This window comes from Hemicordylus capensis, chromosome 3 (genome assembly GCF_027244095.1).
Source record: "Hemicordylus capensis ecotype Gifberg chromosome 3, rHemCap1.1.pri, whole genome shotgun sequence".
NCBI classification, from domain to species: domain Eukaryota; kingdom Metazoa; phylum Chordata; class Lepidosauria; order Squamata; family Cordylidae; genus Hemicordylus; species Hemicordylus capensis.
This window is the reverse complement of record NC_069659.1, coordinates 343700031-343712261: the sequence shown is the minus strand read 5'-3', so window position 1 is coordinate 343712261 and position 12231 is coordinate 343700031. Positions and strand designations below refer to the sequence as shown.

The 12231-nt window shown below is 44.5% G+C and overlaps 1 protein-coding gene across 9 annotated transcripts in view; it reads left to right on the top strand.

Moving 5' to 3' along the window:
* PEX5L (peroxisomal biogenesis factor 5 like) overlaps window positions 1–12231 on the top strand; it is a 263400-nt gene that overhangs the window by 218468 nt on the left and 32701 nt on the right. For all 9 annotated transcript variants that reach the window (XR_008320196.1, XM_053312291.1, XM_053312290.1 and 6 more), the window contains 2 exons: window positions 8229–8372; window positions 9764–9834. Coding sequence is in view for 8 of the 9 variants with exons in the window: in XM_053312291.1 (XP_053168266.1) it covers window positions 8229–8372; window positions 9764–9834 (215 nt within the window). In the remaining variant the exon portion in view is untranslated. The remainder of the gene's footprint in view (window positions 1–8228; window positions 8373–9763; window positions 9835–12231) is intronic.

Genomic DNA, 12231 nt, shown 5'->3' with positions numbered 1-12231 from the left:
ATACTCATCAGTTTTGCCTCTAGTCTGCTGGGCCAGAAAGCAGTGCAGTGCTAGAGAAGCATCCAAGAGTTAGTTAGTTAGTTAGTTAGTTAGTCAGTTTGATTGATTGATTGATTGATTGATTGATTGATTGATTGATTGATATACCGCCCCTCCAAAATGGCTCAGGGCGGTTTATAACAATTAAAATCAATTTAACAGTTAAGATCAAAACTAAATCAATTAAACCATTAGACAGTGACTTACATTCTCAACAAGGCTAAGAAAACGAAAGAAGCATAGTGCATTACAGTCTTCCTCCACAGCCTATGCAAAGGGTGTGATTTTTGCAGATTCCTGCACTTTGAACTCGATCGGAAGGGAGAAGAGTGCAGCAAACATTGTGCCTCCCCTCCCCACTGCAGGTGTGGAGAAAGACTGGAGCATACTAAACTCCAGGCTTTTTGTGTCGCTGCAGGGTACTTCCCTTGTCTTAGCCTTGCAGAGGATGTGAGCCTCTGACTTCATAGGCAGCTTCAGATGTTATAACTGCATCCCGCTGTAGACATCTGTTTAGGGAGAGAAAGTACTTCCACATCTGTGTTACTGCACACTCACTGCACACCCCACCACTCACAGTTACAACAAGGCTTGTCTAAAGAGGGAGAGCCCTCCCTGTAGTGGCAGGCGCTCCCCTGATTGTGAAACCGGAGCAATCCACCCTTGCAATCATGGATGTGCCTGCCATCATAGGGAGGGCTCTGTCCTCTTCAGACAAGCCCCATCATAACCTTGAGTGGCAGGGCAGGCAGTGAGTGGCACAGCAGGGGTGGGACTTCCTCTCCCTTTGCCCCAAAGTACATGGCTGCAGCGGGGTGAAGTTACGATGTTGTTGTAAATCTGTCAGGCTAGCCAGACGGAGCGTAAAACAGGCAGAGGCAGAAGTATAATAGCAAAGTCTTACAGGAAGAAATTCTCCAAACCAGGTTCAGTCCGAGTCAAATCCAATCAATCCAACAGAGTCCAAATCCAAGTCCATAGGCAAGGTCAACACAGTCCAGGGTCCAAGCACGGTCAAGGCAATACACGAACACAGTCGATTAGCTCACAGGAAATAATGTTGCTATCAGCAGGATAGCTGTGGTGCAGTCGTCTTAAATAGGCTGGCCCCCGGTGCTGTTAATCAAGAGTTCCTGAGTCAGCAGCTTTGCCTGTTGTTCTACGCATGCAGTTCCTTAACTTTTGCTGTCTCTTGGACCAACGCCTCCCCACAGCTGAGACCGGTCGCACCTCCTCCACAAGAGTTGCCTCACCTGGCTCTAACTCATTTTCAGCTCTCCGTGCATCAGACCCACTCTCCTTTGCAACTTCTGGACCTTGCCGTCCCTTCTCTGCTGTAACCGCCATCCCCTCCTCCAGCTTCTCCTCGGAGCCTTCCAGCATGCCCATGACAGATGTCTGAAGAAGGCTTCTGTCTAAGATGAACTGATGGGCCTGCTTGCTCCTGTCTAGAAGTGCCACAAACATCCATTGATGGCATCCATCCTGCAGATTAGCTGGTTATGTGTTTATTTGTTCAGGCTACTTACTACCCTGCCCTTCAGTTGACACCTCCCTAAGAGTGGCTTGCATAGAATCGAACAATGTAAAAATAGCCAAATGAGGAAGAATATAAACAATGACACAGTCAAGCAGATGAAATTCTGGTGCAAAAATGAGCTAAAATCAGGCTTAATACCTTTCCCTTTTCCCTTCTCATAATTTTGCAAATATAAGAAATATGTTGGCATTGCATAATTTACTCAAGCCAAAGAAGTCAGCCTTTCTTGGGACAGACATTCCACTTGGTGCACAATTTTAGGGCAAGATATACGCAAGATATACACTAAGTAACTACCACTGTATAGCTATCAATGAAAGCAGTGGTCCTGCATCTCCTCCTCTCTCCTCTATAATGTTGAGTAAGTTGCTTTTTGCTCTCTAATATTTAGTAGGGCAAGGATGATGCACTCACTGAGGCTGTTCTCATACGCAGCCAAGACCGGGCTAAGAAAGCCAAGCCCAGCCTTGGCTGTGCGTGAGAACCACCGGGATCAGGCCCAATCCCAGAAGCACTTTGGTGGCAAACCTGGCTGCAGAGCCAGCCTCTTAAACAAGGTTAAGGGAGCTAGCACACCCTTAGCCCCATTTTCCTGAATGTGTGCAGCACTGGCTGCTTTCAGCCAATGCTTCAAAACAGATGGGCACCCACCCATCACTGAGGGGCATCCCCACAATGCACTGCACACTTGTGGGAGCTCCGGAGACAAGGATCACACTTCCCGGCTGTGGTTTTTTGTTAATCCATTCCTTGATCCAGGCCAGCTTTTGAATGGTGCTTTAGTTACTTTTAGTCCAGTCCTGGAGTGAAGGCGGGGCTAAAAAACAACCAGCAGCAAGAACATTGAATGCACTCTGCACTTACCTCTCTGTAAATAAGAAGTATTCCATTAAACCATTAATATTCCTGATTCTACTCCACTGCCTGGTCCTTGCATGCTACAACAATTTCCTCTAGATTCTACACTGGTGATGAGAGTGGCTAAGAACCCCTCCATAAACCAACCAACAAACAAAACTCCCTTCTCAATAACAGAAAGCAAAAGAGAGAGGACAAGACCTACAAGACACAGAGAGGACAAAAGGAAGGCAAGGGACAGAAACAAAGACACATCATTCTTCTAACCAGGTATTTCTGTCTCGCACTCACTTGGAATTCTGAATTTTTCTTCAAAGAGATGACATACTTTGCAACACATGATTTTTGTAGTAGCCTGCTTTTGAGTGCAGCAGCCATCTTGTCTACTGTATAGTCTCTTAGCTCTGCGTGAAGGATTGGAGTGGCAGCCATTTTGAGTGCTTCTTTTATACAGTGCACAGCAACTTTTCCAACAGTGACTGGTTCCTCTTCAAGTTTTATGAGTTTCTGCCTTTGTTGTTACCAATATACTTCCTGCTTTTCCTGAATTTGCTATTCATGACTCCCACTCTTCATTGGGACCTAGATGGGACCACCAGCTTGAAAGACTGGAAAATCGATTTCCTGGGATAAAGGGAAATGACCCCACCACCAAGCAGGCAATGAATGCTGTTACATTTTGAAGGCAGCGGAGTTAACCAGATTTTCAAAACATTACCTGATACTGGAAATGGTGATGATTATGAAAAGGCAAAGCTAGCACTCTCCAAGTATTTTAAGCCCTGCAAAAACATAGACTTTGAGCAGCATATGTTCCGGCAAGCATATCAAAAGAAAGGAGAAAGTCCTGATGCATATCACACCCATCTTTGTCACCTTGCACAGTCCTGTGCATTTACAAACACAGACAATGAAATAAGGGCACAAATAATAAAAGGATGTTCCTCAGCCAAGCTTTGGCGACAAATTCTACATGATGACCCTCACCAAAATATTGGACACTACTCGAGCAAATGAAGTGTCTGAACAACATGCCCAACTGCAAGGCAGCGATGCCCCACAAAAAGAAACTGTACAAAAGCTTCAAAGACATCCCTGTTGCAAACAGCCAACACTTTTTTGAGCTATCCATCCATCTTCAACCATGCAGCATATGCCTGAGCAGACGACCCAAGTTTGTTACAACTGTGGTGGATCTTATCCCCACAAGGGTGTTTGCCCTACCAGGGGCACAACCTGCCATGCCTGTGGGGAAAAGAACCACTATGCAAAATTCTGCAGGTCCTCACTGATCATCTCATGTCCTCGCCAGCAGGTCATGGGCAGGCAAATGCTCTTCGGGCTGATCTTCCTGAGGAAGATATAACTCATGCATCTATTCTGTCTGTTCTCCAATCCCAACTAATTCTGACCATAAGGGTCTGCCTCATCGCTATGTTTTCATAGAAGGACACAAAGTTTGTGATGTAATTGATACAGGTGCAACTATAAATGTTATGGTCTAGTGTGACTATGATGCACTTCCTCAGAAACTGCTGCTGTTGCACTCAACCATGAAAGTCTATCCTTATGCAACTCCAACTCTGTTGCCTCTGTGCGCCATGTTTCAGGCACATTTTACCTTCCAGGACACATCTGTTATACGTCCCATGAATATTGCACCTAGTGGTGATACCTTGATCACCTATGATGCGGCCAATGCCTTGGGACTCATCACAATGCTCCGGACTATACTCCCTGATCCACTTCCTTTAAACCTCCACCAGTATGCGGACATGCTTCAAGGCATCAGAAAGTTGAAAAGGAAGCAAGAAAAACTTTACATTGATGAAACAGTTCAACCACACAGACATGTTCCTCTCCATATTAGGAAACTGGTTGCAGAAGAGCTGAGACATTTTGAGGAACTTGATATCACTGAGTGCATGGATGGCCCTATCCCATGGGTCTCCGTCATAGTTGTTGCCCAAAAACCTAAACGGCCAGGCAAAATCAGGATATGTGTGGACATGCGCCTCCCCAATTGAGCCATCTAGTGGGAGAGACACATTACTCCAGCTGTAGATGACATCATTGCTGATCTTAATGGAACCAAATTTTTCTCCAAGCTTGATCTTACTTCTGGTCACCATCAACTTGAACTTCACCCTGATTCTAGATATATCACAACCTTTTCAACTCATGTAGGCCTTCGCTGCTACAAACGCCTCAGTTTTGGCATTTTTTCTGCTGCAGAAATATTCCAGAATACAATTCATGAAGTGCTAGATGGACTCCCAGGTATGCTCAATGTCAGTGATGATATTTTGGAGTTTGGCACCACAGAAGAGGAGCATGACTCTCGTCCTCCTGCAGTCTTCCAGTGTCTGCAGGAGGAGTGTCAGACTCTTAACCAGAGCAAAAGTGTATTCAAAAAAACCTACCTTGGAGTTATATCTTTTCCAAAGAGGGTATCTCTGCTGATCCCCAAAAAGTAATGGCAATACACAATGCTGCTGTACCCACCACTTCCACTGAAGTTGGTAGCCTTTGGGGCCTTGCAAATTATTGCGGCAGATTCATCCCGCAGTTTGACACAATTTCCCAGCCTCTCAGGGACTTACAAAATAAAAAATAAAAATCAACAATGGGAATCGTTGGCTGAACATCAAACTGCTTTCACGGAGCTCAAGAAAGCCCTTGCAAGTGATGTTGTCATGTCATACTTTGACCTCAACAAACAGACTGAACTTTGGGTGGGTGCTAGCCCTGTCGGCCTGGGTGCTGCCCTCACTCAAGTAGATCAACATGGCCATATGTCTACCATAGTGTATGCTAGTAAAGCTCTTTCACCCACAGAACGACGGTATTCTCAAATAGAGTGGGAGGCACTTGCAATTCCCTGGGCATGTTGTCATTTTCCCATATACATTTATGGCTGTCCCTTCACTGTCATAACTGATCACAAGCCTCTGGAATCTATGTTCAAGAATCCATCCTTTCAACCTCCAGAGTGTATTGAACACTCGATGCCTAAATTGCAGGGCTACGACTACAGCGTCATCTATTGTTCTCCAGCACAGCTTCTGATCATTTCACTACAACCAAGGCAGAGGAACATGCCAACTTTCTTCTCTTCTACACAGTTCCCAAAGCTCTCGCTTTGCAGGAAATAGAGACTGCTATGCATGATGACTCTTGTCTCCAGATTGTCATTAAGACCATTCACAGTGGTCAATGGAAAGTACATTTGAATGATTTAGCACATTTGACTTCTGAGGCACAAGCCACCATTCGATCCTTGCCAATGTGTGCAATGAACTTACTGTCACAGACAATGATCTTCTTTGGGGCACCCAATTGGTTATTCCACGGGCTCTATGGAACCGTGCCACTGATTTGGCTCATGAAGGTCACCAAGGTGTGGTGAAGACCAAAGCACTGTTGCGAGAGAAAGTATGGTTTCCTGGAATTGATGCCCTTGCTGAACAATCTGTGCAATCTTGCTCTCTGTGCCAGGCTACGGTTCCTCGGAGTCACTTGGCTCCACTGCAAGTTTCTCCTCTTCCTTCCTCACCATGGATAGAGGTCAGTGTTCATTTTTGTGATCTCCCCAATGACAGGCATCTGTTGGTTGTCATTATTATTATTATAGCCATTTTCCAGAGGTGGAAATGCTCACCAGCACTTCAGCTAATATTGTAATCCCCAAACTGGAAAATATTTTATCTTTGTATGGCAGACCAGCTGTTCTCAAAAGTGACATTGGATCTTCTTTTCAGAGCTCGCAGTTTGTGCAATTCACAGGCTATCTAGGCTTCAAACATCAAAAAAAATCATGCCGTACTGGCCACAGGCCAATGGGGAAGTTGAAAGTTTCATGAGGACGCTCAAGAAAGTTCTCCAGATTGCCACTGCAGAGGGAAACAATCTGAAACAAGAATTATTTCATTTCCTCTGCAGCTACAGGTCAACTCCCTACTGCTCTACTGGGGTGGAACCAGCTACCATTATGTTTGGCAGACAAGTTCGAAACTGCCTCAACTTGACATTCCATGTCAGGACACTGTTTTATGTCAACGTGATGAACATGCAAAGACAGTGATGAAACAGTACACTGATCAATGCATGCAAGCCACTGTACTACCATTGAAAGTGGGTGACATGGTTCTAGTGAAACACCTTCGGCCTTGGAACAAACTGTCGCTGACCTTTTATCTTGGACCATGTCAAATAACGGAGATAAAAGGTACCATGATCACAGCCCAGTGGGTAATAATAGAATAATAAAATGGTCTAGGCATCTGCTACAATACTTCGGGCTGCAACAGGGGGCAGCAACACAGAGAGCAGACAGCTCATGACACCAACGCACTGCACTTCAACGGCTGCCACTTGCAAGAGTGGTGAGACTCAAAAGACGAAGGAAGAGAGGAAGAAGAAAAGTAGAGTTATTGGGTTCCGATCGCTGGGAAAAGTAGAACCCCTGCTAACTGAGCAAAGAGGCACCTTTCAAAGTGGTGGGTCTCTTATATTAAGCAGGGGGAGAGCAACTGTCCCTATCCAACCCCAGCTCAGCATCCTTCCAGTGGCCGTTGCTAGGGATATGCACGGAACTGGTTCAGCACTCCTTTTCTGGAGCGCCTAATCAGTTCAAAATGCCGGCATTCAAGCTGGTTCGGAGGCAGGGGGGTAACTTTAAGGGACAGGGAAGATACTTTCTACCTGCCCATCCCTGTCCCACTGCTTTTCCCCTGCCAGCACTCTTCCAAAAAGCGTGGGCACGAGGTTGCAGCGTTCCTTCTTGCAGCCCCATTCAGCCTTGCCACACAATTGGCCGATGCCCGTGCACCCTCCCTCTCCCTTAAAGTAACCCCCCAGCTCTCCTAGGAGTCTCTAGCCATTGCTGGTATCTACCTTGTGTTTCTTTTTAGATTGTGAGCCCTTTTTGGAAACAGAACCATCTTATTTATTGACTATTTTTCTATGTAAGCCATTTTTAGAACTTTCATTGAAAAGTGCTATATTAATAGTAGCAGCAGCTATTCTTTTCATAATGTGTTGCTCCAGTTACAATCACAGTGGGCTAGTTCAGATGCCATGCAAAACCTGGTTCTGTAAAATTTCTCTGACTTCTGGGAGTCTGTGCACCCATTGTCCCTGTGTGAGTCAGAAGAATTCTATTTCCAACTTCAGTTAGAAACAAATCAATATTGGTCATGACAACAACACATTCTAACCAAATTGCTTGGAATAAACAAGTGGTTTTCAAAGTTGGGTCCCCAGATGTTGTTAGACTACAACTCCCATCATCCCCAGCCGCAATGGGTGTTGTAGCCCAGAATCTGGGGACCCACTTGAGAATCCCTAGATTAAACCAAGATCTGAACCCATGATGAATTCACTACTGATCTTGCTTTGGTACTAACTAAAAGTGGAAGTAGAATTATTCCAGTTCTTACACAGGCAAAGGAAGGGGGTTGGAGTACATTCCCGGGGTTCAGAGGCATTGTATGGAAGCAGAATTCTACTGTGGTTCTGTGTGACATCTGAATCATTGAAGTGTGTGTAATCAGTGAGCATATGAGACACATAAAATATGTTTGAAAATGAGAAAGTCAGTCAGTCCCCAGCACTGCTATTGGAGATAAGCCAGTATGTTTTTAAACAGAATATTTCAAGCTCACACATATGACCCGAAAAGAAAAGTATCATCACATATATAAAGGATATAATGAGCAATATAATCAGAGGTAGTTTAGCCATCCTTGGCACTGTGTGTCATTGTCCTCACATTAATTGTCTGTTTCAGGGCTATTATTTTCATACAGAAAACCCCTTCAAAGAGTGGCCCGGAGCTTTTGAGGAAGGATTGAAGAAACTGAGGGAGGGGGACCTACCTCTCACCATCTTATACCTGGAGGCTGCTATTCTCCAAGATCCTCACGATGCTGAGGTATTCACGCCTGTTAATGCTCTGAACTAGAGAAAGTTCACTTGAGTTTGTTAATGGGCCACTTTAGAATAGATGTTAGCTTTACAGGACAGGTCTATCAATGGCTACTAGTCTGATGGCTATAGGCCAGCTCCAGCCTCAGAGGCAAGATGCCTCTAAATACCAGTTGCAGGAGGAGCAACAGCAGGAGAGAGGGCTTGCCCATAGCTCTTGCCTGTGGGCTTCTCAGAGGCACCTGGTGGGCCACTGTGAGAAACAGAATGCTGGACTGGATAGGCCTTGGGCATGATCCAGCCGGGCTATTCTTATATGCTTATGTACCTTGGCAGCCCACACAATTAAAAGGGAGATGTGCTGAGAGTCCACATCTGTGATGTCTTTTACAGGCATCATTCCCAACACCCAGCATATCCCTCCCCAAAGAAGAACATGTAGAGCGGCCATTTGGATTAACAAACACATACATACACACCCAGCCAGGGGTGTAGCTATAATTGAGTGAATGGATTCAAAGAACCCGGGCTGGGTTCTTTGAATCCATCCACTTTGAAACCCAGCTCCTGTGGGGTCCCCAGCTCCACCCCTCCCTATTTTCTTCATTATCTCCCTCACTCCGAGAGGCCGCTGGGGAGAGGGGTGAACACTGGTCCCCTCTCCCCTAGCTACGCCCCTGCACCCAGCCATGCAATAAAGGGATGTTTGTGGACTGTTAAGATAGCCAAACCAGCCCAGTGGTAGAGAGTGCCAAGGGATCAAAACCTTGGGCAGTCATGTTTACTGTCACAGATATGACATCTCAGTTATAATCCAGCTGAAGGGGAATTTGCCATTATATTGAGAGGTAGTTGTTAACAGTTCCAGATAAACCTACATTTTACATCCACAACAAAGCTTGTAGTGTATGTGCAAATGCATTGGATGTTTTAGTGGGTTTAAATTTTTGAGATTACAGAACTGAGATCTTCCTGTTATGGAATTTGGAAATCACTTTTAGCACATAATTTGAAAGTTCTAATACATGTAGGATCACCTTGAGGCTGAAATACCTGGAGAATTGCCTTCTCCGGTATGAGCTTGCCTGAACATGCAGCGACTGGGGACAACAAGGATCAGTGCTCATTGGTCCTGGTTGTACCTCCTGAAGTCATAATAGTGTTAGTCAATACCATGTCACATTAAGGTGATGCTTCTCCAGCTAATAATACTGTGGATGGGTGTAAGGCACAGTAATTATCCCACAACTTGTATTTTCCACTTGTGCATGTTTCTTTTTCTGATCTGTTGACTTCACTTTTACAAAATGACCAATATGGCAACTTTCACTCTTAAAATGTAGATTTGAATTTCTGAATAAATACAGTGCAATAATCCTACCGCTATCTTTGTTGCAGGCATGGCAGTTTCTTGGCATAACACAAGCAGAAAATGAAAATGAGCAGGGAGCCATTGTCGCCCTCCAAAGGTAGGCAGTGTTAACTGCAGAGGCTTGTCCATTCCATGATTCCTAGTGGATAACAGAGGACTGCCATGTTGGTCTTGTAAAAAGATATCAAGGATCCAGAAATTATTCAGATGCTTTGTTTGCAATCGTGGGAGCTGTAAAGGGGAATATCTTACAGCAGACAGCACTCACATGTAGTCATCCATCCAAATGCAAACCAAGGTGAGCACTGCTTAGTAAAGGAGACAATTCATGCTCGCTGCTGCAAGACCATCTTAATCCCAGTAAGGAAGAAAAACTGGAAGCTTCCATTTGCAGTTGTTACAAACAGTTACTTCCTGTTTCATGTGAACTTGCGAAGCAATAGGTTCTACAAACCAGGTAGTTAATTTGCTGGGATATCAAACCAAGATCTGATAGGAACATAGGAACATAGGAAGCTGCCATATACTGAGTCAGACCACAGGTCCATCTAGCTATTGTCCGCACAGACTGGCAGTGGCTTCTGCAAGTTTACAGGCAAGAATCTCTCTCAGCCCTATCTTGGAGAAGCCAGGGAGGGAACTTGGAACCTTCTGCTCTTCCCAGAGCAGCTCCATCCCCCGAGGGGAATATTTTATAGAGCTCTCCCATTCATATGCATTGGGGTGTGATGTCCTGTTAACTAACTGTGATTTGAACAGTTCTTCTGAATGTTGACAAAAGAGGAAACTGCAATTTCCTTCAAACTGCAAAAATAAACTTTGTATCTCCTCCCCTTGTACACAAAGAAGGCTGCGGTTTGTGCTGGCTTGTGCTTATAACAACAAACAGTCCATGCTGTTTTGTTACATCTGAGATAGGCCTGTGTCATAAAAAAATGATGAACTCCTGTCTGGAACAGAGTCCATCTTTTTGGCTTATGAAGTGCAGAAATATTAATGCCAGCATTGTGTCCAAGGCAAGATATACTCCAGATAAGTTTGGGTGTTACTGAACACCTTCTGTTTCAGGACTCCCTGCTCTATAGGGCATAATGTCGTCGCCGTTTGTCTGAATTAGACATTGTGGAAAACTAGTGTTATGTCTCTACATCCAGCCAATGACTTGAGTATGATCAAGGCTGCGAGTGATTCTGCACAAACAGGAAACTGAATATTGGACACAGAATTCAGCACCCGATGAATCTCTGCTTTGGAGCTTTCTGTACATTAAAGAACCAAGTGTCTAGCTCTTACGGCTGTGAAGATATGCTTTTTAAACCTGAGGGGATTAAACCTGAGGGCAATGTTGGATGAAATCTTGGAAGTGAGTTGTGGGTGGGGATTGTCTAGATTTCCAGTAGTTGGAAAGCATGGCTTAGTTGCCTCTCCTCACTAACTGATGCAGAAAAAATTATGCAAAATATCTGCAAATATCCTTTAGCTGCATAACTTGTACAGCTTTTTAATGCAGAATTTGAGCTACCAGTGCAGAAATTTGAATTTCTTGTTGCTGAATCTTCAGAGTACACATAGCCCCATGGGTTATGTATCCTTAAAATTTTCGGCAAAACATAATCTGTTACATTGTTGAATCAGTCAATGGAGACAAATGAGAATCAGCCAGCATAGTCCAGCAAACACAAATGAGGAACTCTGTGAACAAGAGGACTGTTTAGTATTCCCAGTACTTGCTCATTTCCTAAAGCTTTATCTCTTTATTAGAAGTGCTCCTTAATTGAGCTGAAGCTGTTCTGATAGCCACATGCTAAGTATATGGAGATCTTTGCCGCTCCATATCTGAGTGGCAGATAACCATCCTGCTGCACTATCTTCCAGAATGGTAGTAGTTATTATTCTCTGTTGGTTTAGAGCAAGGTAGCCATATCATATACTAATTTCCACTTATACAGAGCACGTGCTGTCCAAACCCAATTGCATTAGTTCTGTTTTCATTCAAAGCCATTTACCTAAGAATAGTTCAATTACTGTGCCTCATTTATATGTAACCTGCTCAAGGTCACCGATTTCGATGGGTGGGGGCAGGGGCATTGCTAGGTTCTTGAAAGGTCTGGGCCTTAGGCCCACAGCCCTCCTTTTCATAACTGAACTCAATCATACCCCCTCCCCGCCGAATAATTATGTATGTTTTTAAAAGTCTCTAATATAATGCATTGCGTATGAAGATGGAAGCAGCAGAGCACTGGGTGAATCTAGTTCTCTCTTGTGCTCTGTGCCTTCACTACTGTATTACCTTTGGGAGAAATACAGTTGTGGGACCCTCGGGAATATTTCTGGGAGGCACAGTAGGCTAGAGAAGGAGGGCGATATTGGTGAGAATCACCTCCTCTGCACTGTGTGTATGAAACACTTTTTGCCATGCATAGTATTAGTCTGGATATCAGGCATAGTCCCCAAGTGAAGCCAACAGGAATGAACTGGAGACATTCATATATTA